The 24,459-nt window shown below is 41.4% G+C and overlaps 1 protein-coding gene across 7 annotated transcripts in view; it reads left to right on the plus strand.

Moving 5' to 3' along the window:
* Nucleotides 1-24,459, plus strand: part of GALNT11 (polypeptide N-acetylgalactosaminyltransferase 11) — a 45,665-nt gene that overhangs the window by 8,145 nt on the left and 13,061 nt on the right. For 5 of the 7 annotated variants that reach the window (XM_035318287.1, XM_035318281.1, XM_035318286.1 and 2 more), the window contains exons 2-8: nucleotides 6,817-7,149; nucleotides 11,363-11,486; nucleotides 13,435-13,601; nucleotides 17,342-17,467; nucleotides 19,686-19,935; nucleotides 22,477-22,594; nucleotides 23,674-23,826. In XM_035318287.1, the coding sequence (XP_035174178.1) occupies nucleotides 6,855-7,149; nucleotides 11,363-11,486; nucleotides 13,435-13,601; nucleotides 17,342-17,467; nucleotides 19,686-19,935; nucleotides 22,477-22,594; nucleotides 23,674-23,826 (1,233 nt within the window). In that variant the 5' untranslated portion in view covers nucleotides 6,817-6,854. Of the gene's footprint in view, nucleotides 1-387; nucleotides 612-1,948; nucleotides 2,264-6,816; nucleotides 7,150-11,362; nucleotides 11,487-13,434; nucleotides 13,602-17,341; nucleotides 17,468-19,685; nucleotides 19,936-22,476; nucleotides 22,595-23,673; nucleotides 23,827-24,459 lie in introns of those variants that run through there. The other 2 variants (XM_035318282.1, XM_035318284.1) reach the window with 2 other exon arrangements.

The raw sequence follows: 24,459 nt of genomic DNA on the forward strand, positions 1-24,459 counted from the left end.
TTAAAAAAATATTATAAAACACTATACTTTTTGGACTTGTATACTCATAGTTTTTGGTCTTCAGCAGTTCATACGACTAGTCTCTGTCTCTTTGTATCTATAAAGTATTATTGGAATAGAACATTATTGGTATTTTAAGATGATTTTTCTGTAACGTGTTGATTTCAGCAGGATTTATTTTAGCTGGTGTGACACAGATTTCCATAGCTGTGCTGAAATGACTAAATGCTTGGCTCCCAAGCCTTTTACATTTGCATTTAGATGTGACTTGCAGTGGCTCATTAAAAATAGATTTTGGTATGTCATCTCATTAAAATGAAAGGGAGAAACGATCCTATACAATAGGACAGCCTGTGGTCTGCAACATACTTCTTTGCATGAGGGTTGCTGTGACTAAAGGTATATCAGTCTTTTTTTTATCTCATTCCTTCTCACATCTTGCACCTTGGTGGACAGCCTGGCTCCGTTTTCCTGCTCACATCCCTGCAGGTACCAGCAGGCTGCTGTTAGGTCCCACAGAGCCATCGCAAAGCAACTGCTCCAACCTGTGACCATCTTGGTGGCCTCCGGTGAGTTCGCTCCAGTTTATTGATGTGCTGGGAAATCCCCAGGTGGGTACCGTGGTCCTACAGGGGGTGTGTGCCCGCATCCCCAGCCGTCCGGCCCTGCTCTGGTTGATGCAGCCTGCACACCGCATCACACTGGCATTCAGCTGCATCTCCTGGGTTCTCCAAGCTGTGTCATCAGCCAGGGAGTTGGTCCCAGCTTTTGTCTGTGCTGAGGCTGCTCTAGGCCTGTTTCTCCAAACAATGTTTATACAAGCAGTTACGTGCCTGTGTTGTGTCAAAAAAAGCCGCTTAATTCAGAAAGTCTGATGACCCATCCCTTCTGTGAGGTCAAAAATTAATGGCTGGTTTTGACTAAAAGCAAGCAGGCAGGTAGATCAAATTTTGTGCTGAAACAGTCCAGTAAGAGGTTTTTTGTAAGCTGTTAAATTAGGTTTTATTAGGTTTAGCTTTTAAATTAGAAACGTCTCTAACTTGTGTTCTGAATGTGTGTTCCTTCTAGTGGTGTGTGCTGGAGTCCATAAAACCCTGCAGGAAAAGCAACCTAAGGTGTCCCATCTTCATCCCGCTCGTCTAGTAACCGTCTCTCCCTGGTGACTATTTGTGATGTAAGGGATGCCTGGCAAATAAAAAACCAACAAATAGTTTCATGAAACTGCGGCAGCTGTGGGGAATGCCATCTGTTTGTGTGATGGCTGTATTACCGGAGTGCTGCTGCTTCCTCATCTGGCCTCTGCTCGTTATGCTGCTAATGCTGTTTGCCAGTGAGTCAACAAGAAAATAGGAAAGCCTGGTCATGCTGAGGCTTCTTGGGAAGAGCAGCAATGGTAGCTGTCACGTCTTGGAAGCCAATAAATGTATAAAGAGTTAAGGCCATTAAAATAGCAAAATCTGCATTTGTAAATAGCGTTACCTTATCTTCTTGTTCTGCTTCTCTCCCCACCCCCAATAAACAACGAATTAAAAATTAAAAGCAGCTGTAGAAGGTCACGTAGCAGTTTATTCTGATGCTTTGTAGCAAGATAAAAAATAGTTTAATGATATTTCACTAGAATGCTCTTTAAAATGAGGATTATACACATCTGTTCCCTGCCTTAACAGAGGTCCAAAGCACACAGGCAGTCTTGCAGGAAGTCTGGGTAGTATGAGTTGTATCTCTGTTATTCCCATATTTTTTTTAAAAGAAAAGCTGTTCTTGGACAAACTGCAAGCAGAGTTTCAGGTTTTCTCAAATAATTCTGACTGCTGCTTCAAAAATCTTGAGGTTAATCTGATCCTCTGTTTGACCTCTGATAAACCTAAGTTTTGGCACAGTCCTGAAACATCCAGTCATACGGTGTGTTTACTGAACTGCTGAGGTTAATCCAAGCAGATGTTGGTGTTTAAGCAGTGGCTGGACTTAGAGGAAAAGTAGCTACAGGCTCTTTAAGCCAAAATACTGTGAAATGTTGGCATTTTTTTCATTACAAATATTGGAGGCTCGTACATTGGGTCAGTTTGAGAGCTGTGCAGGTTCCTAATGGCGCTCTTCCAGGCTGTCTGCAAGAACAGAGTGTAATTGTTGGGCCAGTTATTAAATGTTACCGGGTTTGATGTGTGGGTTGGATTTCGTGCTGGTTCTAGAAGAAACCTACAAGAAGTTGGTGCGATGTGGAAAACCTTATTGCACCGTAATTGCTGAAGCTGGACTCAGGCAGGTAGGCTCCTGCATTTCTTTTCTTGGTTATTGATTGACTTTCGGAGAGTTTTACTAAGTTACTTTTTTTTTTTTTTTTATGGAGAGGAATAAATGATTTACTGCTTGTGCAAGGAACTGGGATGTCTGCACTGGAAGCTGTGGGGATTAGAGAGGAATACTTTATTCCTGGCATTCTGTTGTGCAAACCAAATTCCAAGGCTTTGTCAAAGTGGGAAAACTGTCAGACAACAAATACGATAGTCAAAATGGAGCAAGATGGGAGAGAGTGTAAATCGGAGTACTTGTTAGAAATGCCCAGAATACCGCGCATTACAAACGTGATCTGTTCTGAGCTGATACTGAGGGAGCTCTTAAGAGCATGTACTTCTTTTCCCTTCTCGGTCACAACAGTTGCCTCCAAAACGGGCTGTAATTTCCTGATGCAGGAGATGCTGCCACCTCAGGTGATTTATGTCTGTCTGGATTATGGATTACATTTGGCTGTTCTGAAGGGATTCCTAAGTAGCCCAATGCAAACAGCCATAAATCCCATGCATTGCCGCTTTGTTGTGTATGTTAATGAAGGCTTGTAAGATCCTTCAAGGTGTGATTTATTTATTACTTGCTGTGACAGTCCTATGTTGCTGACGGAGAGGAAATGTCTTCTGTTCAGTCTGGATGTTCATTCCCTGCGTGCGTTTCTGGGAAAGAATTGCTTGAGGTAGTTTGGAAATTTTCTTTTGGCAGCTGCTGCTTTCCAGAAATTGAGAGGCAAAACACTTCAGATCCTTCAGATCTAATCTGAATTACAAGTAAAATCGGTGAGGAGCTGTATCATTAAATTATTCTTGATATGTTTAAACCATGGGGTTTTGTTTTTTTAGGTGGCAGTTACTATTTTTGCTTGCATTTGATTAAATAGAGATGGGTTTTAACTATCCCATCCAAATAGCAATTTCATGGTGACTGGATTGGCTGTTACTGTATTTACTACGTTGGTGAAAAATTATTCTTATGAGCATATGGACATTGTCTGGATAATGAAAATCTGTTTTTTCAGTTTGTTGTTTCTATCTAACTACGTAAACCTGCTACCTCTGCTTGCATTACTGGAGGTTTTGGGCTGCTGAATTCAAAAATACACAAACAGCAGGAGAAAAAGATTATATCAGTGTTGAGAAAGATACCAGCACTTTGGGGGAAGAGAAAAAAAAAGTTTGGCTTTGCTGAAGTTTCCAAATCCTGCTTGGAGAAACCAGCTGGGAGAGGATGGATGTTTTTAGACAGCTACCAGCAGCCTGCGACAGCGCGTAGGCAGCTGGAGACAGTTGTTGGTAAAGGAGCAAAGTTTGTTTGCTGGAAAACTTCACAGGATGGGAGGGAGAGGAGCTGGGCAGGGTAAGTTTATTTGCTGGGTCCAAATGGCTTGCAGGAGAGAGCTCTGGATAGGGAGGACAATGAGTTAGAAGTGGAGGCATCCATGACCTCTTCCTCCAGGTCTTTGTGAGCAGTGTAAGTGTTCAGTCCTCCCTCTGGAGAGCCATGTACATAAAGGAAGGGCTGAATGCCCTCCTGGTCCCTCGGGGCAGGTCCCAAACAGGACTGGTGCTGCTTAGGACTTGAAAACATGCTGCTGCCTCTTCACTAACAGACCTGAGAGAGACATCGTGCTCGATTTAAGACTGGAGCATACAGCACTGACCCAGATCCTGACTTCTGCCGCTGTTGAAGTGGTAGAAATGGTTGAAATCCATTGGAGAGCAGTTGTGTAAATGCTCACGCGTTGGCAAATCAGGTGAGCTAATAAGCCCTGCTGGGCTCTTCATAGGCAGCGTTCATGGTTTTTTCTACCCTGCCTTCAAAACGAAGCCTCTAACAAAATATGTGGATCTTAAAGGAAATAAATAATGAGTCTAAATTTTCCTGCCAAATGCATTACTAAATGTCTTGGTTGAATAGCAAGCTACTGAAAGGGCCTGGTTTTCTGCATCATGGAGGTTCTGGCATTTATTTCAAATGCTGCATTTCAACCTCTGTACCCTTTTACCAAGCTGCAAAACAGTGAAGGAGGGGAAAGGAAGGTGAAGCAGTCCTGCCCTAGGAAAGAACGTGTGGAAATGCTATCGTGCTCAGGTTGTATTTGGTGCTGCTGTAGCAGTGATCTGGTAGGTGTCCAAGAGCGTGCTGTCAGCCCGCTCGGAGGGCTTGCTGGAGATGGAAGGGAGGTACAGCAACCTTTTTGCTTTGGTGATTACTCATTTCATCCGTTCCTTTTTAATCTGAGTACATCTGGTCTTGGGCACAGCAAACGTGCTTTGGTGTGGCTGGAAATGCCTCAGCAGCAGTGAAACAGATCTGTGAAACGCATCCGAGAGGCTGCGGAGATGCTGTTCTGTGCTGGGCTCTGCTTATCCCTTAGCTGGGACAGCAAGGGTGAGATTTGGTTCTCCTGTGTGGCTCTATAGCTCCCAAATGAAAAGGTTGGAGGAACAGCTGTTGGGTTAGAACAGCTCTGTCTGCCCTGTAAGTGTGTGCTACGATGTGGGGCTGTGCATCCGTGTTACCATAGCGAATGAGAAACAATTCTAGAGGCTTTGAGGAGCAGAATATTCGCCTTGGACAAGTCGGACTGCAGCTGACCTTCTTGTGGCCCTGCAAGAAAAAGCTGGCAAGCCCCCAGATCATCTTCTAGGATAAGTTTGTCTGCAGGCTGTCTGGCAGGAAGAATTACTATGACGGGAGGATGTAGCTGTTTATCTAATCTTGGTCCTTTGCAGCCTCCTGCGCTTTTTCTGAGCCTAGATTCGCCTTGGTATGATAACTGACCACAGTTTGCACAGGCAGTAAGGTATTGGGGATCGGTGATCTGCATCTCTCCAGCTGGTAAACCCCTTCTGCTAGCTAGAATGAGAGGGTTTTTTTAAAATCATTTTAGCCCCAGAGCATTTGTTGCCTGACTAATTTTGAGGCCCTACAGTTAAGCAGCAAGATTTGTGTGTGACAGCGTTAGAAAGCCTGTTTCACAGAGCACACGATTCAGCTCTGTGCACAGGGTCAGCATGAGATTTAAACCCTGTTTAAGACCTTTTTAAGCTCCTTGGGCTTAACTGCTACATAGATTGTTCCCTTGCAGAAGTGAGGAAGTTTGATGTGGTGAGAATAACAGGTAAATTATTTTTGAGGAGGGTGTTTTTTTGTTTGTTTGTTTGGTTTTTTTTTTTTTGCTTTATTTTACTTTGTGGAAATTCCCTTTCTGGAAAAGAAAGAATGACTCGGCGCAGTCTGTGAAAGTGGACTCTGAATTTTTGGATGCAAGTCACTTAGGACTCGGAATTGCTCTGCCAGAATAAGTGGGATCTTTATAGATTTCCTTGGGATCGTGAGCACCTTCTACTTCTGTTTAGTACTTTTCCATATTGAGAAGGGAATAATCTGTGCTCATAAATGTTGTTATGGTCTGTTCTTTGCCAGGCTGACCTGAAGACTTCTGGTTGTTTCCAATTTCTTGAGAAGTCTGAGAAATGCATTAGCATAAAACCCTGGCCCCCACCCCCAATACCTTCTCTTAACACAAGTGTTCTCTTAATTAAAAGGTGATTAAATATTTTCTGGACTTTTTGTTATTGTGAAAAAAAGAATTATTCTGTTTAGATAATGATGAGAGAAATCAAATTCTTTATTTTTTTCACAATTTGGGGAACTGAGCTTTGTTTAGACGTGAGAAACTCCAAAAAGTTTACCTGATTCTCTGGGGTTGCAAATACAGTTTTATGAGCAGTTTCACATGCTTCATTCCAGAGATTTGCTTGCTTTAGTAACTTGTAAAATACTTTGCAAAAGTGTTGTTTGCGGAGGGATATCCACAGGAGAACTCGGGACTGGTTTGCTTCCTTCTAGCTCTAGGTGGGCATCTCCTCCAGAGTCTGCAGGAAGCCAAAGAATTACTTTAGAGCTTGTTCTTTCCCTCTTCCATATCTGCTTCCTTTTTTTTTTTGAAGGGAAAAGTACCTGTAAATGTGATCGTCTTGGTATTTGTTAAATTGCGCCCTGTGACTTCTGTAGTTTCTAGGATGCTCATGATGGGATTCTCACGATAGTGACCTTAAATATGGAGCAAGGAGAACTTAACTAGTTAGCTTTTTGAGTCTGTGTTCTCTCGTCCTTTGTTTCAGGATGGGAACTGAACTGCAAGAACCGATTCCTTGTGTGTGGCATGCTTGGTTAAATACCGTTCTTTGTACGGCTACATTCATTTAAACATCTCATACTGTGGTGGAAGAAATATAATTATATAACTGCTATGAGGGAAAACTGCTTGTTTACCTTTGTGATGTGTCATTGGGCTCTTGATGGTTGTTCCCATCGTTTTTAAAGGCAATAGTGTCTATGTAGATTGAGCACCTGTGGTCATACTTTTTGAGTGGGAAAGTGAAGAGGCACGTCATTCTTAAGGTCTGTGCTTGAAGTTACAAAAATTGTTTAACAGAAGAGTAACCTAGAGAATTAACTTCCTAAGAGTAAACCTCAGGAGTTAACAGGCAGTGCTCTCAATGTGTTTTTATTCTCTTTCAGGTAATTGAGAATGGGTCCTCAACGATGCTAAGTCTACAATGGGAAGTGTCACGCTTCGCTATTTCTGCTATGGGTGCCTTTTCACATCAGTGACCTGGACGCTTCTGCTCTTTGTTTATTTCAACTTCAGTGAAGAGAATCAATCCTTCAAGAATGTGCCCATCAAGGGGCTAGAACCTCAGAGGCCATTTCCCAAAAAATTCTACCCCCGTTTTACCCGGGGGCCAGTTCATTTACCTGAATTGCAACAGAAAGACAATAAGATCGGAAATCCTCTTGGTAATCATGTCCAGGACCCAGTTAAGGGGGAGGTAGACTTCTCTCCTGAAATGGGTAAGTGCTTTTTAGCATTGGTGACAAAGTTGAAAACAGTAGCAGAAATGGAATTTGAAGGTTTCAAATTTAAAGGATTTCTGGCACAAATTGTGTAATGAAGTAGTTTTGGTGTTAAAATGTAGGTAGTACTATTGGCTCCCTTCATTAGAAATTATTTGAAACTTATTCTGTGTATGATCCAAAATATACTATTTCTAACACTTATAGCTGGGCTGTGTAAGTGTTATTGAGGACTGGATTGCTGCAGGGTGTCTACTCCTGATGTGGTTCTCGATTCTGGAAGTTCCAGTGTATTCTTCTTTCATATCTTGTTCCTATATCTATTGGGTTCAAATACATGAACTTTTACTCCCCACAGAGGAGCTCTGATCATATGCAACAATTAAAAATAGCTTGATAACAATACACAATGAAGAGGACCCATTGATGAGAAGAACGTCCTTGGAGTATGAAATCAACGAGAAAAAATGTGTGGGGGACAAAATTACAATAAAAGAGTGATTGAGATGACAGTGGTGAGGGCCAAGTCCTGCTTATTTTGTACCAACAAAGGTCTGCGTGTTTCGTTGGAACATATTTCATCAATGAGATGATTTGAGTTTGTCTTCCAAGCTTGCCTTCCAAGCTAAAATGCTTTTTTTATTTAACTGCTTACAGCTTATTGTTGTTCTCTGCTGTGTTTGGATTTGTGTTGCATTAGCCTGCAAACTTTCTTTAAGTCTGGAGGTGCATGTTGGGCATTGCAGTATCTTTATCTGCTGCACTGGGGGGAATTATGGCATAAACTCCTGGCTATGGAGGATACTAATACTTAGATCTGATTAAAGTCTTTTGTCATTACTTTGAATGCTGCATCACCAGCTTCAAAAAGCTGTAGGCCTTTACCAAGCTTCAGTTTCTGAGTTGTGCATTAGACTTGTGTGCATATGTGGAAAAACACCCTCCAAAACAGAAATGCCAATTTGCGTTGCCTTGTGGCATTTCAAATGTTTATCAGTTCACTGCAAAACCCACGAGAGCCAAGTGAGGTGAAAGCCAGTCCAGAGGTGGCCGTTTCTTTCCAGCTATTCACTGCTGGCCAGGAAAGAAATTTGAGGTTTTTGACTGAGAAGTCCCTTGATCTTCAAACAGAGTGACTGGTTTGGCTGGTGAAAGCCAAGGGGATTTGTGGTGCCAGGATAAGTTGTATATGAATCACTGGGAGACAGCTGGCTCTCTGTTTGAATTAGATCAGGTGCTGCAGGAAAGGGCTTCCTGTCCCTGTCAGGTAGGGTGGTGATAAACACGCAAAGCAAAAAAAAAAAAAAAAAAAAAAAAAAATAGGCTCATGATAACCAAAACCACCGATCTGATGGGGTAAGGTCTTCTTCATAAACTTGTGAGACCTAATTAATTCTGCTGTATTAAAGCCTGAAATGTTTCCGTTGCAAACTTTATTTTCCAAGGGGCTATATCTGCTGTTTGGACTGAAATCTTTCGGGCCTTCTGCATGCGTTTTAGATGTTGTTCTTCATGAGGATGTTTTAAAAGCATTAGCATTCCTCCTAGGCTATATTCAGAATATCAGAAGGAAGCAGTTAGTGGTTGGGTATGGAAGGATTGTAGAATGAAGTATTTGGTATGTGTTTAGGCTCGTGCTTTGTGTCGAGGAGATGTTATAAGTCGACCCAGTGTCATGGTGTTCCTGTGACACTGAGCATGCAGGAGTGATTGAGATGGGTGTCTGAACTGACAAGCTGGAAACCTCGCACTGGAAATGCATGTAGTTCAAAGGAGGGATGTTTTGTCCCTGTAAACCTGATGCTGGAGGAGAGGCACTGCCACTGTGACAAGACTTAGAATCACAGAATATCCCAGGTTGGAAGGGACCCATCAGGATCATCGAGTCCAACTCCTGGCTCCACACAGGACCACCCAAAAACCAGACCCTGTGTCTGAGAGCAGTGTCCAACCACTTGATCTCTGTCAGTCTCAGTGCTGTGGCCACTGCCCTGGGCACTGTGCCTGACCTATCCTAGTGCCCGACCACCCCTGGGTGCAGAACCTTTCCCTAACCCCCAGCCTGACCCTCCCCTGTCCCAGCTCCATGCCGTTCCCCCGGGTCCTGTCGCTGTCCCCAGAGAGCAGAGCTCAGCGCCTGCCCCTCCGGTCCCCTCGTGAGGGAGCTGTAGGCCGCCATGAGGCCTCCCCTTGGCCTGCTCTGCTCTGGGCTGAACAAACCCAGGGGCCTCAGCTGCTCTTCACACATCTGGCCTTCATTCCTTCTCCTTGTGAGGCAGCCTGGCCGCAGTGGGAGCAGTCATCTGTGAGCATGACAGCATCCATCACCACCAGACACACGATGTGGCTGTATCCAATGCCTTCGGCAGGCACTGCTTCCCAGCACCTCCAGCTTGGTCCTGCACAAATGTCAAGTCCTTGAGGCGTTTGACAGCATTGCTGCATCGTCATTGCTGTACTTGAGACTAAAAGCACCAGGGTAGGAAGTGTAAATGGTGATCTTGAAGGTGATCTTGTAGCTGTAGGTAGACTTTGTTGTGGAAACACATCTACTGGTGACACAGCTGTGCTCTGAGGGCCAGCCAGGATTTGTCCTTAGTTTTGAAGCTTTCTTCATTTACATTTTTTGTATGGACTTCTCTTTTCTTTAACACGCTGCATTTTCTCTGGGTTTGAGCTCAGCTGGCTTTTGCATAGATGTTGAAAACTGGAGAATGTGAGGTGTGAGGAGAAGCTGAGAAGATTTTGATTCTGCTTTAGAGAGAAGGCAAAGAGGTAAAACTTTATTGCTGTCAAAAACACTTTAATGGGTAGCTATAAAGAAGATGCAGCCAGTCTCCTGCTGGTGGTGCAGGAGGTTATGATAAGAAGTTAAGATAAGGAGATTTGATTAGACAGAAGGGGAGAAAAATCAGTGCAGTGGTGGTCAAATGCTTGAACAGGGACGTGAGTTGTGGATTCTCTGTTTTTGGAGATACTGGAGGCTTTTGAAGCTTAAGTGGTCAAGCTCTCAGCAACCTGACCTAGGTGGACCTGCTTTGAGCAGGGAGTTAACCCAGATGTCCCTTCCAACCTGAATTAGTCTATGGCTCTATGAAATCTGTTCTCCAGGCTATATGTAAATGAGGACTACCTTGTTGTTGTTGTTATTATTATTTTTCAGATTTTGAGCCCTGAGTAGATGATGAGCTGGGTGGAAGGAAATAAGTTACATGATACCTGAATTTGCAGTGAAATAGTCACTCTGGCTTGATAATAGAATTGTCTCTGTGGCTTGAAAGGACATCAGATTCTATACAGCCAGCTGAACAGAGACAACAAAATGTCATTGTTACCTGAATTACTACAGAAATGGCTAGCCGATGTGAGGAACTGCAAGGGCAGCAAAGCTCTGTGTGCTCATACCACTTCCCCCCACTTTTTTTTTTTCTGTAGAGGAATTAATTTGAAGCACCATAATGTTTTGTTTGTCTTCACCCTGGTGACCATATGGCTCAGCGAGAGAGAAGCCCATGGCACTGAGACAAGGCAGGCAGGATGGCATTCAGGATTTCACCTTGGCATGTAGCAGTGTGCTTATTTATATCAGCAATTGCTGCCTCTGCCGTGCTCAGCAACAGTGGATGCTTCTGCTAAAATAATCAACAGAGAAACAGCTAGCTCTATTGCTGTTTTATTTGCTGTCAAAGTCCCAGGTGAGAGAAATAAGAAGTTTACAGTTTTATCATAGCTGTTTCTGTGTTACTGGAGGCTCAGGAAAGCTGGATGGAATTGGAGGTCATACTCTGAGTCAGTACGTTTTTTCTCTCTCCAAAATCCTACTTCTAGACCCCTCCATCTGTATGACTAGGTGCTGATGCATTGTGTGGCTGAAGTCTCTCCTGTCTTGCTGCTTTGATGTCATTTTTTTTTTTTTTTTTTTTTGTGTGTGTGTTAAGACTAAGAGGCCATTTCAGAGAAAGGAATGTGTCTGCTAAGGCAATAAATACAATGGAGATGTCAGTTTGGAGAATGATTTCATTTTATTACAGCTGCACAGGCTACTCAGAAACACTACATACCAAATACACTCTGCAAAACCAGAGGGTAAAGTGATTTCTGAAGAACGTGGTTGATTTTAGAGGAAGTTAAAGCATACATTTCACTCCTTGATTGTTTCCAAGGGATGCTTTTAAGCTTGTTAACTGATCTTGGCATGTCCCTTCTGCAGGAATGATTTTTAATGAAGAAGATCAGGAAGTGAGAGACTTGGGCTACCAGAAGCATGCGTTCAATATGCTCATCAGTAACCGGCTGGGATACCACAGGGAGATACCAGATACAAGAGACGCAAAGTATGTACTAATTTTTGGAGAAAATATGATACAATTTGTGTTCAAAGACTTGGCATTGCACCGGATACTACCTGATTTAGTATGTAACATTTTTGGTATTACATTTCTATCAGATATTCTTTCAGCCTCTTGTGTCACTGGAGGCAGATTTTCAACCATCCAAGCCTGAGTGCTTGGGGTTAGGAATTTTATTCTATTTTTTTTTCCTGCACATTGCATCTGAAGATCTAATTTTATACCAACTGGAAAGATATGTGGTAGATGTGTGGAAGGTATGGGAAGACTGTGATAAGTAAGTCCCCACCAGAAAACAGACTAATAAGTGTGGGGGGGAAAAGACAGCTATTCCCTAAAGGCAAAATGTTTTCATGATTCTTAATTCACTTGAAGAATGCTTAAGGGAAAGCTGGGTTGGAAATGTGCTAATTCAAATGTTTATCATATTTATTTAATTTTTGTAAGCAGTTGATTCACAGGCAGCTCTCTTCATAGAAACAAGAAACCAAAAGTAGTACTTGGAAAAAATACGTCCAAGGAATCAAGCTTGCTCTCCAGCCATACTAGGGTTACACATCTTATGTCTCTTTCGTGTTGCTAGCTGTTTTCTCTTTTACTTAGGATGGTACAATATCTTTTTTTGAACCTTTATTTTTGAGATTAGGAGTTCTGTAATACCAGAAGTGATGCTGTAGTTCTGTATTTAGTATGTTTGTACATTGGACATTAAATGTCCCAGTGCCCAAGTTAATGAGTGTTCAGTGGAGAAGATTTTTGCTTTATGTACTGCTTCATATTTGTTGCAAGCCTGCAGAGGGTAAGATAGAAGAAGAATGACCAAAGACAAAAGCTCTTTCTCATTTGAAATCTTTGATATTTAGACTGCACTGTTGAATACTTTTTTTTATTAAAAAGCGGAATTTTTCTGTAATCCATCTCATGCATATGGAAAAAACCACACCACTAAACTGAAAAATATATAAGCCTACATCTATTTTTCTAGTGGTTGCTTTGGTGTGGGTCAAGGTAATGAATCGTACTTGCTGAAATCTCTCCCGAGAGCTGAATTCATTCCAAGTCAATGAAGACTCTTCTTGTATTCTGCTGGGTTTCCATTTACGATTTTTCGTATTTTTATTGGATTCCCTCATGCATGGCATCTTCAAATGGCATTAATCTGTGGTACTGTACCCTGTTAGAATTACGGACAAAACTTGGAAATAAGTAGAAAGAATGACCTTTTTCTGCTTAGAGTGAGATTCGGCAAGCAGCTTAAGATGCCTAAACTTAGTTAGCTGCACTTTAGTCAGTTGTCTCTATTTTTATTATATTTAGCAGAGATCCAGCCAGTGCAGTTAATGGAGCACACAGAGCTCTGCAGCTGACAAAATGCAATTTTCTGCCTTAGAGTGAGCTGGGCACTGTCTAGGCTCCACTGACAGTATTGACTAGATTTACGTGTCTTAATCTGCAGGCTGAATCCCAGTGTTTGGTTGTCAAAGCAGGTATTTAGTACTATTGGAGATATTCTGGGATATCCAACCTGGTCGCCACCAGCTGGACAACTAAGATGTGGGGGTTTTTTAGGCCTCGTCATACTTGTCATTCCTGTACATATCTGAGCTACCTGAGAGTATTAGTGTTTTGACAGTTGAAACAAGCCTTTAGTATTTGCTCTTGTTATGTTTTACAGATCTGTCAGTCTCTCTCCCACCTCAATCCATCATATCCCATGCTTTCTAACAAGTAGCAGTGCTAATTATAAATCTGGGTTATGTTGAGAGTAACTTATAATGCTGAGCCCTACTATAGATTTTATACTCCTGGACTCTTTATGTTCAAGCTGGGAATTCTTCCTACATATTGAATGTCATTTACGAAGTTTCAGTAGTGACATATCCCTATGGAGGTCCCCCTGAAACAGTGATAAATACTGTATTTCTGTTTGCAGGTGTAGAGAGAAGTCCTACCCTTCTGATCTGCCATCTGCCAGTGTTATTATCTGTTTCTACAATGAAGCACTTTCTGCCCTGCTTCGCACAGTGCACAGTGTCCTCGATCGCACTCCTGCACACCTTCTTCATGAAATTATTTTGGTGGATGACAACAGTGAATTGGGTGAGAACCTTCTGGTAGTATTTTGGTCAGTGCTTATGCTCCTCGACTTTCCTGTCTCTTTCTGTGCTTCACTGACCAATCAGGCTAAAAAAGTAGAATTTATTAAGCAAAACCAGTTCGTTCTACTGTCCATGTCTGAAAAGTGCCAGGCAGTGCAGATGAAAGATCTTCCAAGAAGCCCACAAATAACATCCACTTTGATACTGGTTCCATTTTGCTGGTGAGCCTTTGTATCATACAGACCTGAACATTCAAAAACAGATTTTAGAGAAAAAATAGTGAGGGGTATTTGTGTAGAAGTGATGAAGGAGCCATTTATAGCATAGCTGTTTTAAACAGTACTTCTCTGGGCTACTTCGGTGCTCAGAGCAGATCACGCTTTCCCTATATTTTGTAAGCCAGTCCTGTCCGTGAATGCTTCTGAAACAAAGTCAGTGCACATAGTCTCAGCCATGGGCTTGTAAATAAGTAGATGTGGCACTATGGAAACAGTGAGTGGGTTTTTGTACTCACTCAGCATTTCAGGCTGGTGGCATGCTGGGATCAAAGCTCAACCTTCGCTGGATGGGCTCTGCGTAGCTCTTGCACAGCCTCTTGTGGTCACCCTAGGAGTAGCTCTTGTTGGAGCAGCCCCTGCTCCATCAGGCTGCAAGGGGACCCAGGGGGAACTGTGGAATTGCCTGACTCTTGAAAGATTGGTGCTCTGGCTTGTTTTCTCTTGAATAATGCACAAGGCAAAGACAGACATGTAATTCAGGTATTTTGGCACTTCAGAAGCTAAATGCCTGTCGAGGAATGCGTTAGTCTAGCTGTACTTGCGAACAGGACTGTACAGGTTCCCTGCTTGCCTCTATACAAGCCCACAGCCTTTTGCATTTTTTAAAAATTATTTTTAGATTCTTCTTCAGTACATATAATTAGCTCCTTTAGTCTCATTGCTAGGTTTCTGCTTTAAGGTCTCACTTGCTCTGTGAGACTGGTATGTGTAATGTAGAACTAAATTCTCTTGTTCTGTACCTAGTTTATTTCTATGAGGTCAGATCAAATGTTAAGATACGGGAGAGAGGAGAGATCAGACGCTGTCCTATTGATAAGTATGCATAATATTTAAAACTTGTTTTGTCCTTTTGTGCTTTGGAAGCAATGCACAACCTTGTTACAAAGTCCCGTGATCAATTTGTTGCTTTCAAGTTTCGTAACCTTCATATACAGTAATAAGCTTACTACAAAATGCACTCCTTTTGAATATGGTAATGCCTTTGACTGATTTAATACCTGTGTTTAGGCAGTAATACCATCGCTCTTCTGACCTGTTACCTAATTCAAAGACTGACTTAGGAGCTACTTGAATGCTTTGAACCTCTTGCCTTTCTGGCTGTAAATGAACATGTTTGGAAGGTGAAGATGGGAGGAGATACCGTTTATACAGAGAGCTACTGGTCTCATTGATGAAACAGCTGGTATTTACACCGCTTGCTTTAATTTTAGACACTGGAATCTTACAGCTGAAGAAAGCAAGGCTGGTTGGGTGGCTGAGGAAATGGATCAAGACTTTGGCTTTGCCATGGATGTCTTACATGAGCATGGACAGCTTGCTTAATCTCAATGCCTCTTAGATTTTATTTTTTTAATTCATTTTCCCTGAAGTGCATATTTTCTGAAATGGTATCTTAGATGAAATTCTGCGTATTGCTTCAGCTTTAAACATAGGAACTCTGCTCTGCGTCGTTGCTGTTGTGCAGAGCTATTTCTTTGAACCTAGTTTTGCCTCAAAAAGCTGCTTACACTCAATCATTAGTAGTCTTACCAGCTAAGCAGGCATTTCCATGGCTCAGCTGAGCACACTGTTGGTTTTCTTTCCCTTTGCAGCAGGGTAAGACTTCTTTTTCTAGTACAGTCTCTCTCTCTGTACATTTTGCCTAATACAGGACAGCCTACAAAATACGTTCAAAGCTGTTGCCCAAAGGGTGTGTGAGACTAAACTGCTTATTGAGAATGGTCTGTGATATGTTCTGTTCCAGGTAATGGTTGGGCCCAATTTCCAGCAGAGTGCTGGGTTTATCCGGGTCAAAACTGTTCTCTGAGGGCATGTTAGCAGTTAGATACTTCTGGTTCTTGCATTCTGCTGTCTGAGCCTATGTATTGGCTCTGTTTTAGCTACCAGTATATGCACGTGTTGTTTTTTTTTTTTTTGCTGCTGTTTCCAGAAGTTTGCATGTCATTACATACAAGACAAGAAGTGGTAGTTCTGTGTGTCCTGCAACGCAGCCTTATCTGCCCCAAGTGCTGTGCTTGATAACTTCCCTTTATTCCTTTGTGCCAGCCCTTCATCTTCTGCAGCTGTACGCCATCCTTCCCTTGCCATAATACATTGGGTGAAGACTGTTTTAAGTACCAGTATATTTTGTATATACTATATATCTCTGTCTCAAAGAAAAAAACACTTTCCTGTTATGTGACAATATTGTGTCACACTGAAGGTGAGAGAATCCCTGTGACCCAGTTATATCCATCATGCATCTCTCCGGAGACTTTTCTTTGTCCTACAACATTCTCTAGCACTGTATTTGCCACATGAAACATTCTCATTCATCATCGGTGATACCACCTTGCAGTGCAGAGGCTGAGATCTTATCATTTGGAGTTGCTTCTGGGAATCTGTTTACCTGCTTGAAAGTTCTTGTACTCCCCGAAGGTTACAGCTCGGGCTTCCCCATGTATTCCCTAGGTATTTAGTCTTGGTAACAGCAACATTGTTTGAACTGACAGTCATCAAAATGATAAACTTAATTCACTGTATCTTCTATTAAAAATCTATTTGTGCACCTATACCAAGGTTCTCTATAAAGTCTCAACTGCCTTTTTTACTTCCTCATTTTATACTCATCTTCATTTCTCCTTAAACTTACTAGCTTTCATTTTTCTATTACTTCAGCCTTTGTATTAGTCTTCTCTTTAATGGTAAAAGCTTGCTGCCCATTTTAATGTTAGAAACCACGATCCTCAGGAAAAAAAGTATTGTATCTATTGAAGTTGTCACTGATGTTAGTTACATCACAGTAGTGCTTACAGACTTCAGTAAACTTGTCTCATTCAAAAACACGTGCTTGTCAGCAGTGTCTCTGATCGTTTTGAATTTCAGAAAAGCAACTGCCTGTGAGGAAGAACTTGTAATTCTCTTTATCTGCTGTTGTATCAGCTAAGAAGGTACAGATAATGAAAGGTGTCTTTGTGCTTTTCAAAAAGTGTCAGTGTTTGTTTTAGTGTATGGAACATAATTTATATCGCTTGCCTGTGTGAAAGGGCTTTTGTTACTTGCTGTAAACGTCAGTCATCATGAGAAGACTTTAGAAAGAGGAGTGATGTTTCTTTGTACGGTATCTTTAAACTTATTTTTATATTTTTAGAAGCTGTAATTCCTTTTAGCATTGAGTCTATTAGTTCCGGTTAACTCGAGTGATATCGTACGAAAAGCTTTGTAAACAGAGCAATAAGATAGCCTTAGCAATCCAGTCTATACTCAAGGAACGAAGCATGAAGCCTGAGGCAGTGGCAGTACATAAAAGGTTAGCTGGGAGAACATATGGAAACACTTATCAGCAGGATAGGTGCTGTGGAAAGCCCAGCCATACAGTTTGTCTAGATTACAGTTGATTTAGATGGAGTTGAACGTCTTGGGACTTAACTCTTACATCTTGTTCATCCATCCTGTTGTTGATCTTGTGTTTTCCTTCTTCTAGCTGACTTGAAGAAAGACTTGGTTGAATATGTTAAAACTCAGCTTCCAAAAACAACAAAACTGGTAAGAAATGAGAAGCGGGAAGGCTTGATTCGAGGAAGGATGGTTGGAGCCTCTCATGCCACAGGTATACTTTCTTGTTTCTTTACATGCTTTAACTGTATGTTGGTGACTCCTCTTTCTGTAGTGCGCCTTTTTCAGATGTTGAACATTTGACCTATGATTGCCTTAGCCCACTGCAGGGGACTCTGCATGTCATGCCGATTTCAAAGCTACGCAAATTAAACCAAGGGAATAAAGGTTTGGGATAATGCTATATTAGGTGAAAGATGGCTTAGCAATTGTTTCAGTGTCAGTGACTTTGAAACAAGTTAATTGCATCACGCTTTGGCTGCTGTGTTAAACTGTTGTGACAGCTACATAAAGTGTATCTGTTGATACCTGTCTGATGATAATTGGAGACCTTAGCTAATATTACCTGTAGATCTAAATGTTTGTATTGTGCTATTGACTGTGATCTACATAAAATCTTCTGTATTTTCTCATGGCTTTGCTGAATTATTCTGCACTTCAGGTTGTTCTGTTACTCTCTTAATGGAAGCAAGGAAGACTTGGTTCTTGCTTACATGTAAACATAGAATTTTTATATTTTGTAATTAACTTTAGGAAATTTCTGCTGTGTAGGAGGGGGATGTATTTTTCTATGTCACCCAATGACTTGGCAAATTTAGAGCCAGATGTGAGCATCTCTTAACCCATTTTGAGCTATTGATTTGTTTTATTTTGCTTCCTGTGTAAGTTTGTTTTTGATAAAAATGAGTTAATTATTTAGAGGGGGTCAAGGAAATAGTAAAACAAACAAACAAAAAACCAACAAAGTAGTATTTGATGAAATTTAGTAAGGCAGTGTAAAACTTTCCTTATTTCTGCCCTGAAAGAATGGTGTCTTGGGAATGCTTCCCTCTACCCTCCTCTGCCCTGGGTGTTGTGTTTGCAGAGCATTTTGTGTGTGTGTTGTGTGAGAACTGTTGCTCTAAAATAACCTTATTAGGGTAAACTCTAAGCTGGCTTCTAATTCACAGTATAATCGTAATGTTTCTCACGCAAGCTTTTCTATTACTGCAACGAGTGCTAACTGGGATAAACGTATCTGGCCCTTCATGTACACTGCCTTTTACCATGATATGCTTCCGGATTAAATTCTATGGTGTCTGAGAAAGTATTTGCTACTCTCTCAAATAATTTGGAGTGGTGGATAAAGTTTCTTAATTGGTGTTTACTCATTAGCATTGTAATGGGATAATCCAGAGAGAAAATCGTGCTTACACTTCCCGAGCTGTTCTTGGACCCACTAGAGTTAGTGCAATTGTAAGTCACTTTATTGCTCCTCTCAACTTCTGCAGTCTGTTTTCCCCTCAGTCAAATGCTGTCTGTTGTTAATAGAGACACACAAACTTAACGAGTCGTCTGAGATGGAAAAAAGCTTTAGAATAAAGTTATGCAGATTTTATGTCATGCAATTAAAGTTCAGATGACTCTCTTGACCTGGGTCTTTCACGGATCAAACTGTCTTCTCTGACCATGGCAGATAATCCTGCGTAAGCCAATAGGCCCGAAGTGTTGGCTGGTCTGATACCGGTGGGTTTGGCTGTGCCAGTTCAGGGCATTCACTCTCCTTTTAAGCTGGTGTGAATCCACAATAACTCTAAAGCTAATGAAATGGGGCTACACCCCTTTATAATCAGGAATTGAAATGCTGTGGCCTGTGTTATGGATGAATGCAGAGTAATCCATCAGGATGGCTCAGCTTAAAATCCATAGGTTTCAGCTGCGATGGTAACTGGATGGATGCTGAAGTCTGTTACGAAGGAAGCCCAAGGCGATTACAGAGAGTGGACAAAGACAGCTTTGACACAGGGACAGTTCATCCAACCCAACCCAATCCTTGTCGATCTCTGTAGTCTCACTCAGAGTCGGAGATGCTCTGTGTTAGGACAAATGCACCTCCTGACTCCGAGTGAGTGGTCTGTTTCATTTAAACTACAACAGCTTTGAGTCTGTGTGAAATGTTTGACTATAAAACCTTGCCAAATAAATGTAAATAACTGCCCACTTGAGCATTTGTAGCTAAATGTGAATAGCCAGGATCTACCTTCTGTAATTGAACCAATCCCTGTGGATTCTCCCGTTTGTAAGCTCTCTTGGGTGCAGATGGTGTTCGCCTTCTGTGACACAGGGTTGTAAGGATACTGCCGATACCCTGCTGCTGATAAAATTATGCATGTGTTTCTGTGTATTTCGCACTACCATGAAATCTTTGTATTTTGTGTCTTGGGTCTGTGCAGGAAAGGTGCTGGTATTTCTGGACAGCCACTGTGAGGTGAATGAGATGTGGTTGCAGCCGCTGCTGACTCCGATCAGCGAAGACCGCAGGACTGTGGTGTGCCCCGTGATCGACATAATCAGCGCCGACACACTTACCTACAGCTCCTCCCCAGTTGTGCGTGGAGGGTTTAATTGGGGCCTGCACTTCAAGTGGGATCTCGTTCCTGCATCAGAACTGGAAGGACCCGAGGGAGCTACTGCTCCGATCAAGTAAGGTTCCTCCTGCATGGTGTGCAGCAGCCTGTAGCAGAGCTTATACTATTCCCTATTATATCTAATTATTTCAACTTTAAACAGTGTGTTGATGTTTGTTTCCAGTCTCATGTTTGGCTTAATAATCATGATTTTGATAACCATCTTGTCCCTAGTAATAGCCCACAGATCCCACTAGGATAGGCCCTGGACTTTCTCTGATGAAATGCTGAAGAATTGCTACACTGGGAAAATACATTTTTCTGGTAATACGAAGGTGATTTTGTAGCTGATGGGAGAAAACGCAGCATTTGGTAGTCTATGTCAACACTTTTTCTGAATAGCTTTCACTTATTTTTTTTTTCTCAAGCATTTGTCATAAATCTTTGTAAATGAACACTCATGGATGTGAAGACCATCTTTAAAACACTATTTGTCTCATTGCACAATGTGGCAACTGCCTGAGATTGTCTCTTGGAAGCCTGTCTTTATTGTTTTTTGCAGTCTGAATTGCTTGAGAGTAGTTTTGAAACAAAAGTCCTCGTAAGACTTAACTCTAGGACTTGAAAGCATCTTCCTTTGCCTTTTTGCCGTTGGCTGTTGTCTGACCTGTACAGAACGGGCAAGATCTGGTTCCTACTGGGCGTGTAGCTGTTACAAAGTGATTTTAGTAGACACCTTTCTTTAATAGCAGAGAGAGGGCTCAGACAGGAGAACAGAAGCTTTCCCAGTGTGAATCCCTTCATGAAAACAGCTACTGCTGGTAGAACAGTGGGAAGAAGCTGATTGTGCTCTTTCTAGTTGCAGGTAGCAATTTTGGTACAGAATTCAGGTTTATAAAGGGGATGAGTTTTTTTCAAGACAAACTGACTGCTTGCAAAGTGAATCAGAAATTGGGTGCTATCATGTCTTTTTCATCCTCTGTTCTTGGACTGTAAACAAAGAACATTTCAGGCTGATGCAAGCAACTCCAGCACGAGGTTCTCTGCTGTGGTCTGACAGCTTTGCAGTATTTCCATGTCTACCCATCACAAGGTGGCTTGAGAAGCCAGGAAACTACCTAAGTTATTGAACAGTTTGATTTGTATGGAAAGTGTTGCTGTGGCAGTTACTGAAGTTAAAAGGAAAAAGACAGGCTGAGGAAATCTGAATGGGGAACCAACAAAGTCTTAAAATCTTTATTCTGTTACTAACCTTTGTCAGAGTTAATATGGGGTATGCCTGGAGATCAGTTGTTGCTGCATTCAACATTGTTGTTGCCTTCCTTCAAATCACTTTTAGGATAAATTCCTATGAAAAAGGCAGAGAACTTTATACTTGAAGTCTCATCATCAAAGGAGATCACATTTTCTGACTTTTCCTACTTCAAGGTCTTTGCCTGCTTTGAAAGAGAAGCTAGACTGCCATTTAACCTTTAAGGATGGCTTTCTACCAAATGGAAGGTCTTACATTTTATCATCTCAGGACATTTGAAATGAAAAAACTTGGTGTCAGGATGGGAAAAACTGAGAGGAACCTTTCAACCCAGGCTTCAAAGTAACAGAAACTGTAGTAGATCATGGTGTGGGAACAAGCAAGAAAATCCAGATTTAGGATTAGTTTAATCATGGGCCTATATTAACAAGGATGAAAAAAAGCCTGTTCTCAGCCCATTATGTGTTCTCACTGCCATATGGTGTATTTACCTGGTGTCTTTATTCCATTTTATACTCTTCTAGGGCATGTTCATATTATAACTTAGACAAGAGCAATTTAATCTAGAGACTGTAGAATGGGGGTTGTACTCAGATTTTTACAAAATAGACCACCATTCTAGTAACGCACAGATAAGGTGAAAAACTGGGAAACTCCAAAGAGAACGTCCATGCGTGTATAAAAACTCGAATGACTTCTCAAGGATTTATCAACTGGCCATGGCATTGGTGATGAAACAATGCTGCTCCTGGTGCTTGAATTCAATCTGAGATAGAGTGCCATTTCTTTTAGCAGCCTTCTTGGCTTGCATAACTTCAAATTTAGACCTTCTTTCACGGAACTGTTATTTCTTGATCTAATGTAATATGGGGAAGTAAAACGCTGTCTGGTTTCTACTTTTTCTTGTTCAGTCAAGCCCAGTCTGTGTGATTTGCTCCTGTATGAGGGAGAAAACTTAAAATTTTTAAGTGTACATGTTTGTGACTGTAGGGGAAATTAGATCTGCCTTTTACCAGAAGCTAATTAATGGCGGCTCCTAATTTTCAATTGAGAAAATTTAATGGACTCCAAACTTGTCTGGGTGTTTACTTTGTTTCTCTCTCCCCGTCCCATCCTTCTTCCTCAAGGTTGTTTACTGTACGTAGAAATACGGTTTACAGGTACATCGACAGTGAAAGCCCACAGATACCACTTACAGATCAGCTTTTGAAAATCTATGGTGAGACTATAGAACTGAAGTCCCTTAAATTATAAGTAATGCAGTTGAAATTGTTTTCACTAGGTCTAATTGTAAGCTTTTTAACTGATCCGGCTAAAATCACAGTTTTTTTCTAAAAGAGTAAACTACTTTAACTTCTATTTTAGGTCACCTACTATGGCAGGAGGCCTGTTTGCCATGGATCGTGAGTACTTTAATGAACTTGGACAGTACGACAGTGGCATGGACATCTGGGGAGGAGAAAATCTGGAAATATCTTTTCGGGTAATCTTGCTCTTATGTGTATCGGAGTACAAACCTCTGTCTTGCTTCTCTTCCTTCTTTATGCTTCCTTTAGTACTGGAATAGCTACTTGTACACCAAAACCAGTGTTTTTATTTCTAGGAAGAATGACTTTAGCACACTAACTAGCTTTTACAATAATTTTCAAGTTAAATTTTAATGGGAAAATTAAAGACAATTCAGCTTGGCTGGAAAAATAATGAGAAAATCATTATCAGGAGACTTGAAAGTGATGTTTCGTTGGGCTGTCTGTTTTCTCCTCTTCATTGTCACTCCCCTGATGGAAAACAACTGTACGTGCTCAATGCCATGTATAGCTCTTCCGTTTTCTGAATTTGAGTCTGCCTGAAAGTGAGATGCTACCATGAGAAATATGAAATGGGGATTAAAAACTGAAGTTAACAAGCAATAACAAAAAAAAACCCTGAAAATAAACAAGCAAACAAAAGCAGACCATGTACCCCAAAACTTTAGAGAAATGTGTCAAGTAGAGAAATCAATATTGGAGTTCAAAAATAAGAACAGGCACTTCATAAACTGTATATTCAGAGAGCCTTATGAGGCCTGGAAGCCCTGTCTCCCTAGGGAAGGGTTGTGAAGAAAGCAAAAAGTGACTGGTCTTATCCAGTCACTTGAAGTGAATTGATTATGAACTGTTCCCTTGATGATATTGAGTGATGTACGTTATCTGGTGTGGAAGTGTGGACATGTGATTCACATGTAGGCAAATAGATTGAGATATCTGAATCTGAAAGTTAAATCTCATCCAGTGATCATAATCCAGTGATTTCTAATTGCAATATGTTAGGCTTTAATGACCTATTTGCATAATATTTGCTTTGTGAAAGCCTTGATGTTTAAAGTAGAAGGCATGATGATATGACCAAAGTGTTTTTTGTCCAACCTGAAGATCTAATAATGTCACTTGTCAGAAAGCATGGCATTAGACACTTAATTCCATCGTTGCATGTAAACCTACCTGAGTATCCCTTGAAGGGGAGGAGGTAGCAAGCCTTGTCAGTGTGCAGACAACGAGCTATGTTCTGCTTTTGTTTGGACAGATCTGGATGTGTGGGGGCAGACTCCTGATCATCCCCTGCTCCAGGGTGGGACACATTTTCCGTAAAAGACGTCCCTATGGCTCACCGCGGGGCCAGGACACCATGGCTCATAACTCCTTGAGGCTGGCACATGTGTGGATGGATGAATACAAGGTAAGAGATGTTTCTAGGACATGAATTAGTTATTAACTGGTGTGTTTTCATCTAAGGAACTGTATCACAGTGAGGTCTGTTGGCATTTCTAACAGGGTCTTGCTTCTGTATTCTGACTTCCTAATGTTAATTTTGGTACAAATTCCTAACTTCTGTAGGCTTGTGGTTTTGGTTCTGAGTGTTCAGATTTATTCTCTGTTACTTACACAGCCTGCAGGAGATTCAGTTTTATGTCTTTTAAATGAAATAAAAGATGATGAATGAGTTTCTTGTAAGCTCTGCATTGTTTTGTGCACAAATCAATATCATGTGGCAGCTGTATGCGTTCAGGTAGTTTGTGTTGGTGAGACAGAGGCTTTGTTTTTTTGTTTGTTTTTCATTTTAATTAGTAGTCCGAGTCTAGCCCTGCGAGTTCAGTCAGGATCGACTTCTGGATTCAAGGGCAAGAGTGTTCCTTCTCTGTCTTCAGGCCTTCGTACTAACACTTTTAAAAGTGAAGCCCAGTTGTGGAGCCCGGTTCTCAGATACTTGAGGGCATTTTGCATTGTGAGACCGTAGGATTGCCTTTCTGACCAACTCCTGTGGTTCCAACGATTTCTATACGAGACATACTTTCTTACCTTTATATTCCTT

Source organism: Oxyura jamaicensis, chromosome 2, assembly GCF_011077185.1.
Source record: "Oxyura jamaicensis isolate SHBP4307 breed ruddy duck chromosome 2, BPBGC_Ojam_1.0, whole genome shotgun sequence".
Lineage (NCBI taxonomy): Eukaryota > Metazoa > Chordata > Aves > Anseriformes > Anatidae > Oxyura > Oxyura jamaicensis.